Genomic DNA, 21871 nt, shown 5'->3' with positions numbered 1-21871 from the left:
CAGCAATTGTGTTCCTCATCTTGATCACTAAGGCAAATTATTTGTGCCAATACGGACATGGATGGGATTCATAGTGAATGCAAGTATAAAATTGGGGGACTCATGCCATATGAATATGGGGAGTCCCTGGACGCAGTGCTTGCCTTTGTGTTCAGCTCCATCTTATGTTTAGGAGCTTCAACTCTGTGATGTGGCTCCCACCATAAAGTAGAAGACAGTGGGGGTTAGGTAGGCTTTGAGAAGATCTTGGCCTTTGGCCAGCGCCATAGCATGTTGTACCTAATAATCCTATCATCCCCGTGCTACTCCATATAGCCATCTGATCCTGTCTAGAAACAAGTACGTTATGTCTCACTGGATCAAAGCAATGGCCGATATCCCTGCAGTCTAATGCTTCAGAGAGTAGCATAGACCCATGAAACAAGTCCTATTGCTCCCTCTGCTGGTAAGACAACTGTATGTAATCTCAGATCAATCTTCATATCCTGATTCCTACCACAGGAATACACTGTATTTCAGAAAAATAGTCAGAATAGATACAAATTCGTAGGAAATAAAACCTAAAATGGAACAAAGTCCTCTAAATGCCATTTAACTCTCAACTTGCTGTACCTCAGGAACCCTTTTCTGTCGTCTAGGAATTGGCATAACACTGACATTCCTTAGGAAACCCTCCAGGAAGTCCATTCTTCCAGCACCGCTCAAATGCAGACAGCTGGACAATTTTTAGGGGTTAACAACACACTGGTTCCTTGTATACAGGACTTGAGTTAAGATTCCCAGCATCCAAATGGTAGCTCATAATGGCCTCTTAAGTCTTAAGTCAAGATCCAGGGGATCTGAAAATCTGAAATCCCCCTTCTGGCCTCCCATGCTGTATAAAACTACATCTAGGGAAAACACCCATACTGATTAAGAAAATGTTTGAAGCAGATCTTGGCACATGCACTTAACATGTGGGCTGCTGCTGGGATGGTAGAACTTGCCTAGCACATGTGAGGTGGATGGGTGAGACCCACAACCCTTAAAAGGCACACAATCAACTCAATTTATGGCCAGAAGACCCTCATTAGAGAGATTCCTTTTAAATGGCTAATACTAGTTCAAACTATCTTTTCATGCAGCCTCTATGACTGTCTTGGACTTCACACAGTAGAGAAGGCCTAACTCTGCTGGGATTATAGGGGTAGGTGTGTGTGTGTGTGTGGGTGGGTGTGTGTGTGTAGGTGTGTGTGTGTGTGTGTTTGTGTGTAGATGCCTACAGAGGCCATAGGACAGCATTAGAACTCTGGTGCAGTCATGCTCAGCCTGATGTAAACTCAGTAACTCAGATCCTCTGTAAGAGCAGACAGCCACCTCTTTTAACCACTACACTATCCTCCATCAACTCCTTCTTTTCCAGCAGACTTGTCACAGGCACACACCTTCAGTTCCAGAATTCAGGTGACAGAGACAGAACTCAAGAGTTTAAGCCAGAGGTTGACACTGAGACCCTGTCTCTAAGAACAAAGCAGCTGCTCAGAGTCTAGAGCAAGCATCTAAGACACGCAATCCAAGAAGTCATTTTCTTCACTCAAGTACCAAAGCCAAGCTCACTGCAGCCACTGGCAGAAAGGCGACCTTAGAGCCACCTCCAGAGAAGAAGCCAGGCCTGAGGTATGAAGAACCCCAAACCCTCCTTGCCCTTAGCTCACCTCAGAAAACTTGCCATCACCAAACCACTGTACCCAGCGCATTCCGGGCATGGCCTGTCGCTTGGAGGTGGCTTTCCAGGACACCACCATGGCAGGCCACCAGGAGAAGCCCTTGATCTTTCCCCACACGAGGTCACCTATTCCAAACTCTTTATCATCCTGGAGAAATAAACAGAAAGAATTGTAGTCACCAGGTCAGGTGAACCCTGAAAAACTCCACTGAACAAGGGCTAGAAAAATCTTGGCCATACAAAAAGATGTCTAGGACAACAATATGAACTAACCAGTACCCCCAGAGCTCATGTCTCTAGCTGCATATGTAGCAAAAGATGGCCTAGTCCGCCATCATTGGGAAGAGAGGCCCCTTTGGTCTTGCAAACTTTGTATGCCCCAGTACAGGGGAACGCCAGGGCCAAGAAGTGGGAGTGGGTGGGTAGGGGAGCAGTGCGGGGAGGAGGGTATAGGGGACTTTTGGAATAGCATTTGAGATGTAAATGAAGAAAATATCTAATAAAAAATTTTTAAAAAAAAAAAGATGCCTAGGGAGCTGGAGAGATGGTTCAGCCCTTAAGAGCTCTTACTGCTCTTCCAGAGGTCCTGAGTTCAAAACGATGCCCAGGAAAAATAAACTGGTTTTTAATGGCAAGGACAGGTCATCACTCTGGAAGTCTATCCTGTCTTCCAGTGCCCCAGGGATTAAACTCAAATGAGGCTTGGTGGGAAGTAACTTAAGCAGTGAGCCCGAAAACTAAGTTAGGAAAGCAGCAAGCAGCCTGTGCTCACTCTTGAGTACATAGTCCTTGGGCTAACAGCCTCCTCCTCCATAACTTATCTACAACCCAAAAAAAGACCAACATGAGGCTACATCAGGGGGTATTCTGAAGGAACACAAAATTTTGGCATTGTCAAGATGGATACACCTTGTAATGTATAAGTATTATAATGCATATGTCTAAGTAGAAAGGCATTAACTGGCAATGTATAACAACAACCTCAACTGGTTAAATAACTCCAGTGCCTGAATACATACAGCATGGTAACACTATTGCTTAACTGATATAAGCCACAAATATTATCTAAAAAAAAAATTTTTTTTAAATGTCCCCATGGCAACTACTGAGATGCTAAGTTGGTAGGTGGGGATCATAGTAAAGAAAAGCCATAGTATGAAGTCCTTAGATTGTAATCCTATTAAAATTAACAGAAATTCCAATAGCATGTGCATATAATCCCAGCATTTGGAAGATCAAGGATCTGGAGGCAATCCTTGGCTACACAACTTGTTTTTTTTCTGTTCTTGAGGCAGGATCTATCTCACTATACAGTGCTAACATGGAGCTGCCTACACACAGCAGGCTTGCCTCTGCCTCTTGTTTAATCATTAAATGTACATTGTACGAAATCTTTTTTTTTGGTTTTTTTCGAGATAGGGTTTCTCTGTGTAGCCCTGGCTGTCCTGGAACTCACTCTGTAGACCAGGCTGGCCCCGAACTCAGAAATCCGCCTGCCTCTGCCTCCCAAGTGCTGGAAACATGGGCCAGTATCCCTTCTCAGGCTTTACCTGATACTCTGTGCTGTCTCCATCTCTGCTCTCTGCATCCACCTGTGTGGTATCCATACCCTCCTGATCTCCATCCTGGCTCAAGTCAACTGATGGGGTACTGACGCTCTTAGGTGTCACTTCTTCCATGAAGTCGACGCTGGCAGGGGATGACCATGGCGTGCTTGCTGAAGATGATGCTCGACGTCTCCGAGACTAAGACATGAGGATGAGATTGAGACCCAGTGAAGCAAAGCAGAAGGAGGTACACTAATAGTATCCAACAGGTTCTCAGAGGAGGAGGAATGGAGAAAGAAATCAGCATCCCAGAAGGCACGGTTACATGAACTGGCAGCCATTTATTTGAGCCCAAGGCAGAGCAGAGACAGAATGTGTGTATGTTCAATGACAGAGGCTCTGAAGCTGTGTTCAGAGGGTAGGATCCATCTGGAAACAGAAGAATGTGCTGGCCCTGCTGGGTTTGCCTCAAGACAGTAGGAAAATATACAAAAGTCAAGGGTGAATGACACCAGTGGTTTGGCTCAACTCCAAGATGGGCTAGAGACCCGAGCAATCGGGAATTCTTGTCTCCTCAAAGTAGCTCCAAGTAGGACGACTCAGAACAGAAAGTAAGAAGCCAGACCCTGGAAAGCAGGAGCGTGTGAAGAAAGTACACGCTACATACAACGATGTTGTGTTGTGGGGAGTGAATGAAGCAGATCTTGAGATCAGAGATGGGACCAACCCTGGTAGCCGGAAACTCCACAGGGTACTCCTGCACATGGTGGCGGCCCTGCCGACCTCGGGTGATTCTGGGGGAGGCTCTTTGCCTCTCCAAGCTGGAGGTCCCATTGCTATGTCGGGTTCGGACCTGAAAGTGAGAAAGGATAAATACTGGACCTTAGGTGAACAGCTGCATGGGGCCCAAAGGCTCCCAAAGGAATAAGATCTTGAGACGGCCTCAAATCAACCTGAAGTGAAGAAGACCACTGGATGTCATCTCAGGGATACCTTCAACAAGGGTATCTTTGCAGGAGACTATCAGACTTGTTCCACGTCACAACACAGATTTGGCCTCCTGAACTGGCAACAGCGAATGGGGACTTAATTATTGCTTGCCCTCCTAATGCTGTAATGCAGTTCCTCATATTGTGGTGAGCCCTCAGCCCCCTCAACCATATTATCTTTGTTGCTACTTTGTAACCACATTTGTTATGAATCACAATGTAACTGATACAGAGCATATCTGATATGTGACCCTGTGAAAGGGTCTTCTAACCCCCTCCCAACAGCACTGAGACCCACAGGTCTCAATCACTGACTTAAACCAAGTATTATTATTCCAGGAGAAGCACAGGCCTTGATACCGGCTTACTCAAGAAGGCACTGGAAGAGAGCAGAGAAGAAAAGCACAGTTTACTCAGCACATGGTGTGTGCTTGCCTGCTGCTGCCATTTATTCAAACTCTGTGGAACGTTGATAGTTAATCAGCTGTGGGGGTGTCACCTGCCTGCAATCCCAGCACAAAGACAGGAAACAGCCTGAGACCCAACCGCAGCTCAAGAGTTGAAGTCACTGGAATTGTCTCCAGTGTGTAAGATGAGCAAAGCACGAATTCACAGAAGGTGATAGACGTCACTGCTGCAGCTGCCTTGCTCACTGACCCGCTGGGACTTCACATTTCAATAGACTTTTTTCTGTCTTTAGTTCTGACTGATGTATGTTCACTGTTTTGTTTGACATAGTGTATGATTAGATTAGACTAGAAATCAATACATAGACTAGCCTAGTGAACGTCTTGTTTTCACTCAAAGAAAACAAGCCACAGAAGTGACAGGAGCCTCAGTCAACCACCCAAAAAAAAAAATCACAAGCCCAAGTAAGGAGTGAATCTGTTATCTCTTGGATACAGAATGTTGAATAAATAACATAATAGCAATGCCTGCATGTGGCAGCCCATGTTTTTAATCCTAGAAACTGGAGGCAAAAGCAGGTGGATCCAAGTTCAAGGCCAGCTTGGTAAAGTGGGTTCCATGACAGCTGGGGGCTACACAGAGAAACCCTGTCCCCCAAAACAAACAAGATGGGTTGGAGAGATGGCTCAGTGGTTAAAAGCACTGACTACTCCCAAGAGGTCCTGAGTTCAATTCCCAGCGACCACAAGGTGGCTCACAACCACCTGTAATGGGATCCAATGCCCTCTTCTGGTGTGTCTGAAGATAAGACAGCACCAGTGTACTCAAAAATCAACCAATAAATAAATAATTTTTTTTTTTTTTGGTTTTTCGAGGCAGGGTTTCTCTGTGTAGCCCTGGCAGTCCTGGAACTCACTCTGTAGACCAGGCTGGCCTCGATCTCAGAAATCCACCTGCCTCTGCCTCCCAAGTGCTGGGATTAAAGGCGTGCACCACTATGCACGGCTTAAATAAATAAATCTTAAAAAAAAGAAAAAGAAAAGAAAAGATACCAGCAATGACTTAGATTAGCAGATACTTTCCAAAGTTCAAATCATTTGAGAGTTGTGAATAACTAAACTGGTAGAATGCTTGTTTCATGTAAACTCTGGGTTTGAGTTTCGCCCCAGGTGTGATGGTGCAGCCAGAAGCAGCTCAGGATTGACACAGGTGAGCTAAGGTCACCACTGTCTCAGCGCAACACTGATCCTCCTGCCTCCACCTTGTAGGCCCTGGTGTTCCAGGATTTCCACACACCCAGGCTTAAAGCTCATTCCCTGTCATCAGCAGGAATCTAACTTAGACCTGGTCACATGGTGAGGGTGAGAACACTGGTGACCAACCGTAACTCAGTTCCCTGTTGTTTTAGCAGGAATGGGTAATGAATATGAAGTCCTCCTCAAAAAGATTGTAGTTAGGAAATGTTGAAGATATCCAAACATTAAGTGGTTTTTGCTCAAGTTCTTGTTGTCACCATCAAGTGACTGTCAAGCGGCTGTGCTCATATGCTCTTTGCTCTGTCAAATGTCATTTTACCCTGAGGCTCAGGTTATAATCTGAATTACCCGTAGTAGCTGAAGGACATTAACACTTAACCAAGGGGCTCAGTGGGTTAGGAGACTTGCCAAAGCCTGCTAATCTTGAGTCTGGTCCCTGGAATCTACATGCTTTTAAGGTGAAAACCTAGCTCTTGTAAACTGTCCACTGACCTACGCAACACACATAAAATCCAATGTGCCGGGAAAACAAATTCTGATTAAACAGTGTCTCAGCCTCTCATTTTTTTATGCAGGCCCAAGGATGGTGAGAGGTGCCTGATAAGCAGTAGGACTTACAGCCGGGCTTTCAGAGCGCGTCCTGGTGTCCTTGGTCTCACGGGTGAGCTTTGGCATTAGAATATCAGAGCCATTCCCATCATCTACTTCATCATCTCTGTCTCCATCTCCTGTCATGTCCTAGAGGAAAAAAGGCCATGGGACAGAAGCATCATTATATTGATGTAGTCCCCAAAGTACATCCTATAATCACCTAGTTTCTGTCTAGTGAAATGTCACCTCTGCTAATCCCGTGTATTAAAAAAGATAAATCCCAGACCATCAGCACGTTACAGAAATGAGACTAATGCTGCCTTTTAGACACCTCTCAACTTATTCAGAACACATACAGGAAGACCTGAGCCAAGGGGTTGGTGGAGGCCACCCTGGTTTACAGTGACAACCAAGGCAGCCAGGATACTGTCTCAAAGAAACAACCCAAACACCAAAGATGTCATGGCCAAAGCAAGCTAGCTCATCCCAGAAATGAGTGAGTTTTGCTCTATTATTGTACTGAGGACAGATATACAGAAGGACCAACTCAAACAGACTTTCTTGTGCAGTAGAGAATTCCATTTGTCTTGTTTTTTATGCAATCAAAGCAGAAAGAAAAGCCCTGAGCCACAGGAAGAGATAGAGGCAGTAGGTACCTGCGTGTAATTCAGAAGGCTGGAGACCTCCCTCTTAGACAGCCGGGAGCTTGACCTGCGGCCTGCAAGGAAGAGTTGGGAGGACACATTTGGGAGCAGGACAGTGGTCATCAGCCTACAGGGTGGCCGCCTCAGCTGACCCCACCACAGTCATTTTAGGAAGCCAGTGTCCGTCACATCCAGGAACTCACCGTGAAAAGGGGCACAGGGCCCGTCTTATGCCTTTGTTGCCATAAGCTGGATATTAACATTTTAGGGCGGAAAGAATCCCTTTCCTTCAGTCCATCCCAGGAAGCTAGTTGATGCTGGCTATATTTCAAATTTTCCCATATGGGCAAGTAGCTCTTGGGATCAACAGGGAAATGGGCCACTCTTATCCATTCTAGAAGGTCCTAAGGGACTCTAGATGTCAAGGATAAGAAGGGACAATACAGGGGACTTCAAACCAGTGATAGAGGCATTTCAAGTGGTCTCAGAACTGCTAAGAGGAAGAGGCCAGTAGGCAGCATCTCCTGATCACTGTGAAGCCCATACAAGAGAAGCAATGAGGCAGTCTCTGAGATCTGTCATGGAACCTGCCGTATCTGAGCTTTGACACTCACCTCTGGTCTCTGGTGTGCAGACTGGCTCTGTGCAGATTGCCTCCAAGACTGGGGGTGAGGGAGCATCCTTCGTGTCTGAGGACTGGTCACTGAAGTTCCCATTAACGATAATGCACTCCTCATACCCGCTGGCACCCTCTTCTTCATTCAGATGTCTGCTGTCTCCCTTCATTGTTTCCTGTGGGGAAAGATCAGGATATGTAAGAGGCAGACAGGGCACACTGCAAGGTTTACACCACCAGTTCTCTATTCCCTGCCCAAGAGACCCCATGACCCAGTCTCAGGCTCACATGTCCATGATCCCAAGACTCTTCCCAAACAGAGCCTATCTGCTCACCAAACTGTGCGGCTCAGAACTTGGTTCCATTTGGCTTGATGGGATCAATGCCCCTGATGCCTGCTCCCTGGACCGAACAGGAGGATGGTGCTAAGGCTGGGGTCTGAGGGGTCTGAGACTAAGGCTGTTCTGCAATTGGCCAGCTCTTCAAACAGTGCCATTTAGGGCATGCCTACCTGGGCCTGCTTGAACCAGCCTAGGTTCCCATCTGTCCCCAATCCCTTCCCCGGCCCAACCTCTGCAGAGCCTAAAGAAACCAGTGTACTCTTTCCCCCATGACCCCTTTCTTTGTTTATTGTCTCCAGGTCTCCTTCCTTCTTCCCTTCATCTCAGACAGGCTACCCTCCTCTCCGTGGCAGCACAAGCCCCACCCCAGCCCATCCTCTGGGCCCCATTGGTCAGTTGGCCTGTCACTCATTCCCTCTCTCATCAGCGGGTGCTGAATCCCAAATTCTGAAGGGAGGGTGGAGAAGCACTATCAGAGGCTGTAGCAGTTACCAGGAGTGACCTCTGACCTGCCTGACAGCCTCATCCCACTGCCAAGACCTGGCCTTGTACAGCTGTCCCTCCAGTAAGCCAGCTAAGACAGCTAGCCAGGGCTTCATTGGTGGGCTGAGAGGCTTGTGTGACCGGATTCACTCTCTACAACTTTGTGGACACCAATTAGACATAGGTACATGTAAGAACCTGTCCTTGGCCAGGTAACATGCCTTTAATCCCAACACTCAGGAGGGAGAGGCCGATGGATTGCCAGGCCACACAGGGCTTCATTATAAGATCCTATCTCCAAACAAACAAACAAACAAACAAACCAGAAACTGCACCTTTCTAACAGACAACTGTGAGCCCATTCTGGAATAGAAAAGTGCCGCAGAAAAGAACCTGAGATTTCCACATGAAATGTAATGTGGCCCAACAGCACCAACCAGGGATCCTGAGGACAGACTGAGGGCAGCCTGGGACAGAGATGCTGCCTCAAAGGACAAAGGGTGTGGAGAATGTATCTCAGTAGTGCTTGCCTAGCATTCGGGAACCAGAGTTGGAAGCCCAGCACTGGGGTGGGGGACAGGAGACATGGATGGTAAAACAGTGACCCTGCCCCTAGACTGTAAGAATGAAATAATAAAATAGAAAGCTCAGGGGCATGTGAGTTAGACGGCCAGCCAGTAGAGGGGGCCTGCCATGAAGATTAAAGGCCTAACTCCAACGCCCAAACCCACATGGAGAAGCTCCTGCATTCCCACCCCCCCCCCAAAATGTAAGCTCGTGTGTGTACACAAGTAGATCAAACTTTAAATTAAAAAAAAAAAAAAAAAAAAAAAAAGCACACCAAGAATGGGAATATAGCTAGATTAACAGAAGATTTGCATAGCCAAGCCCTTAGGGAATTTTTCCCAGCATGAGAAAATTAAAGCTATTTATAGCTGTCGAAATCTATAATGCAGGAACTTGAGACGCTTCAAGAGTTAAAGATGGCATGAGGCGCACAGTAAACTTAGGAAAACTGTAACACAGGACTCAGGAATGGTAGCATGCACCTTTAATCCCAGGACTGAGAAGCGAGAGGTAGGCAGCTCTCTATGAATGTGAGGCCAGCCTGGTCTACATAGCAAGTTTCAGGCCAGCCAAGGCTACACAAGAAGAAAATATCAAAGGTGGAGAGGTGGCTCAATGGTTAAGCATTGGCTTGCGGCTCGGCTCTTCTCTCCGGAAGACTGGGATCAATTCCCAGCACCAAAATGGTGGCTCATAATCCTCCAGCTTTAGGGGACCCTAACAGGTGCTCTACACACAGACATAGGTGCAGGCAAAACACCCCCCACAAAATAAAAATCTTTACAAAAAAAGAAAGGCTTTTACAACCCCACGAAATGAGGTCCACTCTGTCCATATCCCTAGGCAGCTCAGTCTAGCTTTGAACATCTAGCAATCAGCCTCAGAATATGAGACTGGAGGCCTGCCTTTGTGAACCATGTTCCTTCACCTGCTGTGTACCCACCCTTTTGACGTTGAAGTATGTTAACTACAAATCTCAGGTGTGATAACTACATTATCAAGTCGTACATACACACGTATACACTTGAATGCACTCGCAGGTGTACGCACACGCGTGCGCGCACACACACATCTCAGACATAGCTGGGTGTGGTGGCTTGCATTCAGAAGGCAGAGGCATGCAGATATCTGAGTTTTGAGGCCAATCTGGTCTACAGAGTGAGTTCCAGGACTGCCAGGGATACAGAGAAACCCTGTCTCAAATAAACATAAAATCCCAGGCATGAGAACTCCATAATCAAGTCAACAATGCTAGGCAGACAATCTGTTCCAGTTTGGTTTGTTTATTTGTTTGTTTTTCTTTTTTGTTTTTAGACAAGAGTCTCTGTGTAGCCCTGGCCTCAGATTCAGAATCTACTTGCTTCTTCCTCCTGAGTGCTGGAATTAAGGGTTCACATACCGTAGGTATCAGGTCACACTAGGCCTGGAATATTCTTCCTTCTCACCATACAACCGAAGGAAGTCACTCACCACATACACTCGTGTTCTGAAACTTGGCTGAAAGAGCAGTTGACCACCTGGTTTCCAGTCTCCTCTTTCCTCTGTTTAAAACACTCAGCAGCTGTCTACCCAGTGAACTTTCTAGAAGTTGCACCTAGTGTTGCTCCAAGAGTACGAGACAGGCTTAGCACCTACCTGGGGGCACTGTGCAGCTCAGTATGAACAGTATAGTATGGCAGACACCCACAAGAGTATTTGAAATTTATACACGAGGCCTAGACTGCATCCCAAGCATGGCAAAGAGAGCATGTGAACACCTCTGGTTCCATCAGTAGTCCAGAGTCAGCACCTCGCACTGGATACACAGGCATTAGCTGCACTCTTGGGCTAAAGCTAACTAACCTGTCCCACCAGGGCTTTAAACTTCAAGATCTCTGACTAATCTGTGCATTAGCATTAGAGAATCACAGACAGCAAATGGGACTCCTAGGCCAAATGGTCCAGTCCCAACCTTCAACTTTTTCTTAACACAAGGACTCTCTCTCTTCTGCTCCCCACGGACAAGGGAAGTGTTTGATCCGGTCCCATCAGCCAGGCACCATGATTTGGTAGAGCTAACTAGTTGACTGTGGCCATTTCCTGAGGCCAGGAAGGCAGACACTCAGGAAAGCTGCTGGGTGGGCTGTATGTAATCAGAAGAGCATGTCCCCTCAGACAAGATCAGTGCCACCTGGCACAAGAGGGACGCTGAAGCTCCCTGAGGCACACTCTGAGGAGGAGGCAGAGTCAAGAGCTGGTGTGGAGTCAGGCCTAAAGCAAGGACATGCGTGACCTCTCAGCCAGGGTCAGTAGTGGGTTTTCTCACACAGCCTTGGACTTCAGTCCCTTAGACAGACCCTATCTGGGTCAACCAGAAGCCAGACAGGTGTGTGCCCTCTTTCTACACAGGTCCAAGAGGACCTGCTGCCCAGCGCTGACAATGATTAACTACCCCGGACCTTCCCCCGGGCATTAGCGGTGCCTAGTGAGCCAGTGTCTGAAAGGTGGGCGGCAAACCTTCCCCAAAGCACCTCAGCATCCCACAAACCCACCTGGACCCGCAGGCAGGACTATGTGGAAATGAACCCCATCATTATGGTCCATTACCTGGCTGCCCAGGGATGGACTTCACGGCAGAACTGCCCCCTTGCATACTGGGGCTGTAGGGATGCCTCAGTTGTTAAGAGCAGTTTCCTGGCAGTTACCTGACTTGAGGTTCACGACACACACACCTCACAAAGTGGCTTTATAGCTACCATGACTCCAGTTCATGGGATCTGACTGCTAACCTCCTCAAACACCAGGCAAGATCACAGGTGCACATTCCTGGTCTACATAGTAAGTTCTAGGCCATCCAGGGCTCTAAGTTAGACCTTGTCTAAAATAAAAGGGTTGAGGGAGGGGTGTATAACTTAGGCAAAGGGAACATAATATTCACTCATAGAGCCTGGTGACGCCGAAACTCAGCTCAGCACCAAGGATTGGTATGTGATTCCAGATAACAAATCTCTTCTCAGGTACCTCATTTTGGCCTCAGGCTAAATGTTGGCTTCCGGTTCAACACTAGCACTTCTTGAGTAATATAACTCCTATCACGAGCCAACTGGCCTTATCTACTGTAATTTTCTAGTAGGAATGCTAAACTGGCTATTCCTTCTCAAGAGGTGTTACCTCTGCAAGGGGTTTTCCAGTGTGGCTGACACCCTGTGTCAAATCGAACACAGGTAATGTTCTCTGCTCTCTGCTTTCAAGTAGCCTGAACAGCACAAACATACATCTCCCAGAAATCTATGCAGGAGAGAAGTTAATGACCCTGTCAATTCTAATGCCCAAGCAGTCCAGAGGGCGCAGGCCTTACTAATGATGTTTCCAGAGACAAGCAGACAGGCCCTTAAATGCTATTAAGGGTTCACCAGCCACTCCAGGTCTCAGGGGCACTCCGTGGCATGAAGTATGATCTACTGTTGTATTTACCTTCCAAGAAGTAGCTTCCTAACCTCAGGAGCAAAGGTAACATCTGAGCCTTTCCCAGAAACCGGGCAGTTGTGCAGGAACCAGGTCAGAAAATCAAATGCAATGTGGCAGACGAGGCATAAGTGACACCACGATTAGACTCAAGAGGGGGCCCAGGAACTCCTTCCAACCCCAGCAATTTAAAGCTGATACCATCCATCTCTTCCAGGCTAGCCAGCCAAAGAGCTATTCCACAGCATCCTGTAACCTCCCTGGCAGGAAGGAGGGAGGTTAAGATCATGAAGGGGAGCAAATGGAGGTCTGTGCCTCTCCTCCAGCCTCAGGACAGAACCAAGGAAGAGAGGTCGAAAGAGTCTCACCTGCTCCATTCCCGGAGCTGCTGTGTGGAGGCACTGAGAACCCACAGCCTCCCTGGAGTCCTCCCCTGCCTGTTCCACAAGGACAGCTGTGAGCAGATGTGCTGGGAGTACTTCCCTTGTGCCTCACAGTGAAACACAGCAGACAGGCTCCATTCTACAGGAGGACACACTACAGCTCAGAGCAAGCAGAGCCTTGTCAGGGTCACAACATCATAAGAATCAGAGACTTGGGCCACTGCAGGGGTCCTTACAAGGCCTGGGACAGAGTTAGAATAAGTTAAAATTAAGTATGAGGCTAAAGATGGCTTAAATTAGTCCTCACTGCTCTTCCAGGACACCTTCTTCTGGCCTCTGAGAATACTAAGTGGATATGGTGCAGACAGGTACAGGCAAAACACCCACAAAATAAAATGAAATCTTGACTGAAATAATGCAAGCCAGGTGGTGGTGACACATGCCTTTCATCGCAGCGCTTAGGAAGTAGAGGCAGGCGGATCTCTGAGTTTGAAGCCTGCCTGGTCTACAGAGCAAGTTCCAGGACAATCAGATCTACACAGAGAAACCATCTTGAAAAACAAAACCAAAAAAAATGTAAATGCAGAAGGTCAGAGAGATGGCTCACCACACATCACATAAAGAAGCCACCAAGCCTGGCAATGTGAATCCAATCCCCAGGAGAACAAGGAGAACAAACTACCTCAATCAAGTTGTCCTGACTGTCACAGGACTGTCATGGCTTTGAGTGCATTCAACACACTGTTTTGGTTTGGGGTTTGTTTAGTTTTTTGAGCCTGGTACCTGGCTGGCCTTGAACTTCAAGACCAATCTGCCTCTGTCTCTTGAGTACTAGGATTAAAGCAAACTACCATGCTACCCAAAATAGCCATGCTACCTTGTTGTCTCAGAATCAAATTCTGCCAAGTTCCAAAAATCACCTTACACACCCTCATGTCACCTGTGATAGAAGTGGGCATTGATGGACGTGTACTTTCAACAGATTCAATAAATAAATAAATAAATAAGTATCAAGCCCAGAATGTGGCTTTCTCTCCTGCCACAAGCTCTCTGGAGACTAAAACCAAAAGTTTGAGGCCAGCCTAGACTACAGAACAAGTACCCAGGTCTACTAGGCAAGACCCCATTTCAATAATCTTTAAGTAAAATCTTACTTTCATTTTCTGTATAAAGTATTTTGTCTGCATGTATACTCTGTGTGTGTGTGTGTGTGTGTGTGTGTGTGTGTGTGTCTGCTACCTGCAGAGGCCAAAAGAGGGCATCAGATCGCCTAGAACTGGGGTTATAGAGTTGTGGATGCTGGGAATCCACCACTTGGGTCCTCTCATAGAACAGCCAGTGCTCTTAACTGCTGAGCCATCTCTCCAGAACCTCTCATCAAATTTTAAAATAATCAAAGATAAGCAGATGAGTGGTCCAGTCATTGTAATGTCATAGCGAAATCTGCAAACAAGTGACTGTTTGTATTAAACCTGGAAAAGAAGAGATTTTTACACAGCCACTAAGGAGAACTACTGAAAGGCAGATGAGGACAGCTCCTGCTAGATAGAAGGGACCATGTTCAAGTAGAGAAACCTGCACGTGGGGCTGGAGAGATGGCTCAGAGGTTAAGAGCACTGACTGCTCTTCCAGAGGTCCTGAACTCCATCCCCAGCAACCACATGGTGGCTCACAACCATCTTTAATGGGATCTGGTGCCCTCTTCTGGTGTGTCTGAAGATAGCTACAGTGTACTCATATACAAAAAATATAAATATTAAGGAAGGTATAATTGTAATCATCAGAGAACAGAGGCAGACTAGTCTAACAAAGACAAGTTCAGGCACCTGAACTACACTGTTGCTGCTGGTCCCTCTTTGTCCAGAGCAAGGAAGAACACATTTCTTCAGGGTTTTCCTAATCCTTGTTCTACTCTGCCTTTGGTAAAACACAGGTAAGCCCTACCTCCAGTACCCACCTTCTGATATGGCTAGCCTAAGCAACCATCTCTCACCAGGTCCCTGGACTCATCAAGCGCTTCTTCAACTACATGATGCTCAACCCCCTGCTGCAGCTGAAAAAAAATCAGTACAGCCCATTCATGGAGCCTCAGGAAGCAGTGATGGAGTTGGTAATATGACCCCAAGTTGGTCTCGTAGCCCCAGCACACATACAATCGGAAGTAAATGTGGCTGCACATCATGGAAACAACTGCAGAAGATCAGCTAGCCTCTTCCCTCTCCCAGGCGTTCTTCCTCAGTTTGTTCTGTTGTTGACATCCACACAGGCTAAGCCTTGGACAGGAGCGCAAGGGATTGATTGATTATACAGCCTAGGTCCAGGGGAGGCAAAAACACAAGCTCACAAACTCTTACTCACACCTCAAGCTGTGCGCTAGAAGAGCTCACTGGTCAGGGGAAAAAAAAATTTTTTTCAAGCAGATTCAGTAACAGAAACCTAGGGGCAGCAAACAAATTCGCTTGCTGTCCCAGCACACCTGCTTTTTTTTTCTTTTCCTTTGAGGGGGCAGCGCCAAGTAAAGATCAAGCCTTACCCTACAATAGAGCATTAAACGCTGCTGGTCACCAATAAGGCCCATTGAAAAACCAGTCACTCAAAACTGTGAACACAAAATGTTGAGCTGGACAGAGACAGACTTGAAACCCAGCTCTCATTAAGCCTACCTACAGCAAGACTCTTGCCTACAACACCCCAGTGAGACTATGTGTAGTTCTGAGGTTGTGGACTTGCATATCATAAACAGCCCCCCCCATTCAATCCCCAGCAAGAACAAAAGCAAGCAAGACTCGCGGCTCATGCCCATAATCTAAGCACAAAGCACCGAAGCAAAATAACGGCCAGGCTGTGCTACACGCCATAGGTCATAACAAGCATCAATCTAGCCGGGAACACCAGTGATACACAGCAAGGCTCAAAAAGCAAACAAAAGCTAGAATGTATTGTTTTTATGTGCGCACAGTACAATGGATTAAACCCAGGGCCTCATGCTGGCTGAGGAAGGGTTCTACTACTGAACTACATCCTCAGCATTTGACTCCCTGGCGTCCTTTTCTATTACCCGAACTTTAGCATCTCCAGCAATTAGACAGTAATTAGCTCCTTAAAAAAAAAACAAGCCTCCCAGGGCTGGAGAGATGACTCAGTGGTTAAGAGTGCTCCTCCGGAGGTCCTGAGTTCAATTCTCACCAACCACGTGGTAGCTCACAACCATCTGTAATGGGATCTGATGCCCTCTTCTGGTGTGTCTGAAGAAAGTGACAGTGTACTCACATACATAATAAAATAAAAATTTTTTTAAATGTTAGGCAAGCCATAAAGAAAAAAAAAAAGAAAGAAAAAGAAAGATTCTCCCTTGTTCACTTTATTAGATAGACCAAGTGAGGCCTAGGACATACCCTCATAAGCAGAATGTCAATCCTGGGCCCTGCTGAGGACGCTGCTTCAGCATCCTGTTACCCTGCAGACACGGGGCTTTTTTTTTTTTTTTTTTTTTTTTGGTTTCTCGAGACATGGCTTCTCTGTGTAGCCCTGGCTATCCTGGAGCTCCCTCTGTAGACCAAGCTGGCCTCGAACTCAGAAATCCACCTGCCCCTGCCTCCCGAGTGCTGGGATTAAAGGCGTGCGCCACCACCGCCCGGCTTACAGGGGGCTTTTTACTCAACTCTGAGTGAGCAATCAGTTCACTAATCTAAAATTATCCTGGATCCCATGTGACCCTTCTTGCCACTGGTGGGATCTCAGCTAGGAGAGAGCCTCAGGAAACTAACTCAACACAGCAGCCAATGTACCTGTGTCAGCCAGAGACAGACATACCTGAATATCTGCCCTGGGCATCTGTCCTTCTGCAGAGCAATCCATCCTGAGATGGCGGAAAATGTTAAAGTGTAAATGTCCCCTATTCAAAGCTAGTCACAACAATGGAAGTGCCTAGATCTCCCAGAGCCTCCGTCCTACAACCTATAAAGGGGTCCCTGAGACACGCGCGTGCGCACACAGTCACACTTCGCAAAAGACATGAGCAACATTTAGACATGGCCTGAGGAAGGAAATGGAGGGAGATTAGTAGGTTGAGGTAGAAACAGGCCAGGCCAGAACAGGCCAGACCACCCAACAGAATACAGCTGAGGCCAGGCCTGGTGATGCATGCCACTACCTGGGGGTAAAGAACACCTTTATGCAACACAGAAGGCCCTATTTCTTATGGAAAAAAGAAAGAGGAGGAAAAAAAAAAAAAAACAGGAAACCAGATTTAGCAAGCGCTATCTTGGAAATGGTATCCAGAACTAGAGGTGGCGCCGACATGGAAGTTGGTTTGGGACAAAGGAATGCCAAAGGACACTTCCCTGGATGGCGTACTTGTCCAAATGTCCACTGTAATCGGGTGCCTTGGGCTGTGATAATGAAGGGTGACAGGAGTCTCTGGGTCAGAGGCACCACATGGCTGGAGGAAGGGCAAGCAGGGAAGCAGCCTCGCCAGCCCCACCTCCCTTCCTCCTCCCTCAGCCCCCTGCAGCTCCAAGATCCTCTTCTCCCCTCCCCCAACCTTTGTAGGGGTAAGAGTTGGGCCTATGGCTTTAAGAAGGATGTGGCTGGCCCCAGCAGCCTCACCAGCCCCTTTGTCTCAGCTCTCCCCACCCCAACAGGAAAGGTGAAGGATTTTGCTTAGCTTGTCAATTACACCTTTAGCAATCCTCAAACATAGAGGGGGAAGGAGGAAAAAAAAAGTGGCCCAAAACCATAAACAACACAGCCCTTTTCCAACAGGGAACAAAGGGGTCGGTGATGGAGTGGAGATGGCCCTGCAGGTAAAGACACTTGCAGCCAAGGCTGGTGTCCTTAGTTTGATCTCCAGACCCACATGGTAGAGTATGTTGCCTGCCACACGTTTTCCTCTGACCTTCACAGTGATGGCCTGTTCGTGCACACACGTACAGAATAAAATATAAATTTTTTTTAAAAAGGAAACAAAGACAGCCCTTCCTGCCAACTCCCCAGCCACAGACAATGATGGTTCAGAAATGCCTCCATAGCTGAGAATGAAACACAGTACCTCGGGGAGGCAGGAAAAGGAGGGGCTGGCAGGGGTGACTTTCCATTCCGCTCGGCCCAGCGTACCTCAACATTCGCATACTGAGGCCTACTCCAGGTGCTGTGCCATTGAGTGCTTATCCCACCTTGAAGATGGGGGGGTTGAAGACCCCACAAGCTGGCTTCCTCCCTAATCTTAGTGAACTGTTTCTATTGCACATGGCCTTCTATAGCAACTAAAGCACATGGATAGAACTGTAATTGCTTTTGCAATAGTAGGACTTAAGCACAAATCCAAGACAGTGCTTGCCCGAGATGGGCAGTCTGCTTCCAACCATGTGCCGGGAGGTAATGAGGCCAACCACACAATAAAGATGGTGCTTGGTGTATTACCAACCTTACGGAAGTTTACCTTGAAGCTGGGAGGTGTAATGCAGTGGTGGTGGGTAGCTTACCTGAAAGAAGGCCCTGGATTTGGTCCCAAGGCACTATGGATGGGGGAGGGGAGATCCCGCGTCTGGAAAGGTATATACCTGAGGTTTCCAAGGTCTGGCACAAGCCTCAGCGGGCCTGGTGGACAGAGGAAGGTCGGTGAGTGTCACCAGCCCAAAGCCCACAACATCCACAAGTCCGGAAGCACTCTACTGAGGCCTTAATTCATTTTAATTCATATGCTTCCGAGTGCAAAGCAGAAATCACAGGGAATCACAGGCAGAGGCATGGAGATCACAGGACTGCCGCTGCCACAGGTGAGACTGGAGCAAGAAACTCTTCCCCTCCGTGCAGTCCAACCTTGGGAACGCAGTAAGTAGGTCTCCGCTTTGATTGCAACCTCTAGCCTGGACGGATTCCACAGGTATCCCTAAGCAATCCCTGAAGCACGGACGATTAACCGCTAGGAAGTGGAGGCAGAGGGTCATTTTATAATTAAGGACTCAGTGTATGGACTAGGTAGTGGGGCCACCTCACCCCGGAAGAAGGCTAAGAATGGAAAGTGAGCCCCTAGGGCAGCCGGCAAGGTGAGGAACCGCCCCCCGCTGGCTCCTCCCCGGCCAGGTGTGCTCAGCCAGCCCCTCCCAGCAGCCGGCAACGCTGCAGCACAAGAGGCTCCGCTCCGGAGGACCCCGGGGACAACGCCCATCTAGCATCCCCACTTGCCGGTACCCAGAGCGCCATCCCAACCTGGGAGTGCGAGGTTCCAAGTCAGAACGGATCCACAACCACTACTACATTGACAAAACAACTTCTGCCTCTACATCCCAGCCTTTCCTCCCCGAGGAGGCTCTGGGTAAGAACTGGGCTAGGTAAGGACTTTGGGTCCCGGGGACAGCCACCGCTCGGGCCCCACTCCGCTCCCAAGTGTTCTCAACTCTACACTCCAGAAAAGTTGCTGCAGGTCTCCTTCCCTCAACTCTTCAGAGTGGCGGAGTGCAGCGGGGACTTCGCTTCCTCTGTCCCCGTGCCCAGTCCCGTGTCCCCGTCCCGCTAAGCGCCACGCGCCCCGTTCTCCCCAACCCCGGCAAACATCCAGGCGCCACCAGGGGACCTGTCGTCCCGGAACCCACACAGCCCCAACCACCAGGTCCCAGCCCACGAGGGGCGCGTGGCGCTCACCTGTCGTGAGGCTGGCTGTAGCGCGGCGCCGCGATCGCGCCGCGGGTCCTGGCCGGCGGGCGGCGCGGAGTGTCGGGTTCGCGAATCTCCGGCGCCGATCGCTGCGCTACGTTTACTTGGGCCGCTTAACCCCGGCGCTGCCGGACTGGAGCGCCCGTGCGCTCGCCCGCGCGCCAGTGGGCCACCCGGGCTAGTCCGCGGCGCTCAGGCGAGAGCGTCCACGCGGGCTGCGGCTGCGAGACGAGGGGCGGCGACGAGGACGCTACGGGCCGGGCGCGCACGGGAGTGGGTGGGGAGGGGGCGGCGCCGCTGCCCTTGTAGCCCGGGCCCGGCCCTGGCCCCGCCCCCGCCCGGGGGGCGCCCCCGCCGCAGCCACTCACCGGCCGGCCGGGCCTAGGGGACGGGCGAGGGAGATTTGAAATCCCTCCCGAGCTTCCTCGCCCTGCCTCCTCGGGAGCCTCCCCTGGGCCCCCTATGCCTTGCGGGTCACCCTCCTAGATGACCAGAGCCCACGGATAGCTCCCAGCCCTCTCCACCTGAGACACCCCCTTTCCTGTCCCCCAATCCAGATCAGATGCACACACGCACATACAAGCACATTCACAGGTCTGGATGAGCGGCCCAGAGAGGGAAGAGCTCCTGCTGGAGTCACACAGCAACCCTGCATTGGCTTTTCGACCATCCCTCCGCTGCAAAGCTGTCCAGGGCGCTGTAGTGGCCCTATGGGTCACCCGCTGGGGACCCCCGTTCTGCTTCCTGCTTTCACCTAGCTTGGCCTTTGTCAGCCATCTTGAGGGGAGAGGAGGCCTTGGAGGAAGAAAAAGCATACATGTTCCCCCAACTACCTGGGTTCCTCGTGCCAGCTGGGGAGGAGCCCTACCCTGCAGCTTAGGGCTGCCTCGGCCAAAAGGCCCACGCTGAACCACTGGAGAAACACAAATACTTATGATAGGCACCTGGCGTTCATGTTTATTTGTTTTCCTGCTTGTCTGTCTCCATACATTAGATGGTGATCACTAAAGTAGACACTAAATAAATATATGTTAAAGGGATAAACAAATCGAATGATTGCAAAGGCTCGGCTCGATACAAGGCCTAGCACGTGCAGGCTCAGCTTTCACGGATCTTTTATTTTGTTGGCTCCCTGACTTCACTCCAACCTCTTCTGCTTTGCTGCTCCTCCTACACACCAAGCATTGTCCTTCTAAGGAAAGCTTTGGCCTCTTTCCTCCTTTCAGACTTTGTTTCCCCAGATCTGTCACAAGAAGAGGCTTTCTTATCACCAAACAGAACAGTCTTCAAATCCTATAACACTGAAACCCATCTGAGATTGTTTTGTATAGTCTTGTCTGCATCTCCTAGCGGGGCAGAGGTGGCTTCCATCTTCCATCTAGATGGAAACTGGAAGCCACATCTCTCTAGGAGCACAGGTCCACAGGGAGGCTAGCATCAAAAGGAATTAACTCAATACAAGTTGGTTGAATGAATGAATGAATGAATCTCCACAGGTCTCTTGCCTCTGGGGTTCTAACTCCTGTTAAACACAGCTTTCCTCCTGCCCTTCTTCCTGGTTAGTGAGTAAATGGGCAAATGGCGACTATTTGGGGAACTTCAAGTCTTAACACTTCCTGGGCCCTTTTCTACTTAAAAAAGAGTAGACTGGTCAAAAGACAAAAGGAGAGAAAGCCCAGCCCGGCCTGGACCTGGCCCCCTAGGGAAGAGGAACCGCAGGAATGTCTTGACTGCCAGGGCTCTGAAGTGTGTCCGGAAGTTGGTGCAAAAGAGGATGCCTTAAAAGAGTCTGGATGAGCAGGTGGTCTTGGTCTGTCGCTTGGGAATGACTCTAACTGTCAAGAGAATCAAAGCATGGTGGATCCTACCTAGAATCCCAGCACTTGGGAGTTTAAGGAATTTAAGGCCAACCTCAGTGACAGAGCAAGTTCCACACCAGACTGGACTGTGGCTGTGTGAGACACTGTCTAAAATCCCCCTTCTCCACACCCAGAAGGAAAAGTTAAGGAAAATGGGAGTAAGAAAACTACAGACAGAACTGGACAGATGGCTCAGTGGTTAAGAGCACTGGCATATCTTCCAGAGGAACGGGGGTCAATTTCCAGCACCCACATGGCAGCTCACAACTATAGGTAACTCCAATTCCAGAGCCCAGACACCCTCTTCTGACTTCCACAAGAAGCTAAATACCCATACATACAAAATAATAAACTTATTTTTAAAAAGAAAGAAAGAGAACTACC

The 21871-nt window shown here is 48.7% G+C and overlaps 1 protein-coding gene across 22 annotated transcripts in view; it reads right to left on the bottom strand.

Moving 5' to 3' along the window:
• Dnmt3b (DNA methyltransferase 3B) overlaps nt 1-19946 on the bottom strand; it is a 38320-nt gene extending 18374 nt beyond the window's left edge. For 7 of the 22 annotated variants that reach the window (XR_374399.1, XM_006498682.1, XM_006498687.2 and 4 more), the window contains exons 1-7: nt 8092-9511; nt 7755-7932; nt 7153-7214; nt 6524-6643; nt 3980-4105; nt 3256-3450; nt 1695-1853 (exon numbers count right to left, since the gene is read on the bottom strand). Coding sequence is in view for 21 of the 22 variants with exons in the window: in XM_006498682.1 (XP_006498745.1) it covers nt 1695-1853; nt 3256-3450; nt 3980-4105; nt 6524-6643; nt 7153-7214; nt 7755-7932; nt 8092-8121 (870 nt within the window). In the remaining variant the exon portion in view is untranslated. Of the gene's footprint in view, nt 1-1694; nt 1854-3255; nt 3451-3979; nt 4106-6523; nt 6644-7152; nt 7215-7754; nt 7933-8091; nt 9512-18457; nt 18573-19616 lie in introns of those variants that run through there. The other 15 variants (NM_001122997.2, NM_001271744.1, NM_001271746.1 and 12 more) reach the window with 8 other exon arrangements.
• Nucleotides 19947-21871: the final 1925 nt, after the last annotated feature.

The sequence above is a fragment of the Mus musculus genome, chromosome 2, assembly GCF_000001635.26.
Source record: "Mus musculus strain C57BL/6J chromosome 2, GRCm38.p6 C57BL/6J".
Taxonomy (NCBI): domain Eukaryota; kingdom Metazoa; phylum Chordata; class Mammalia; order Rodentia; family Muridae; genus Mus; species Mus musculus.
Note: the sequence above shows the minus strand (reverse complement) of the source record. Positions and strands in the feature narration are given on the sequence as shown.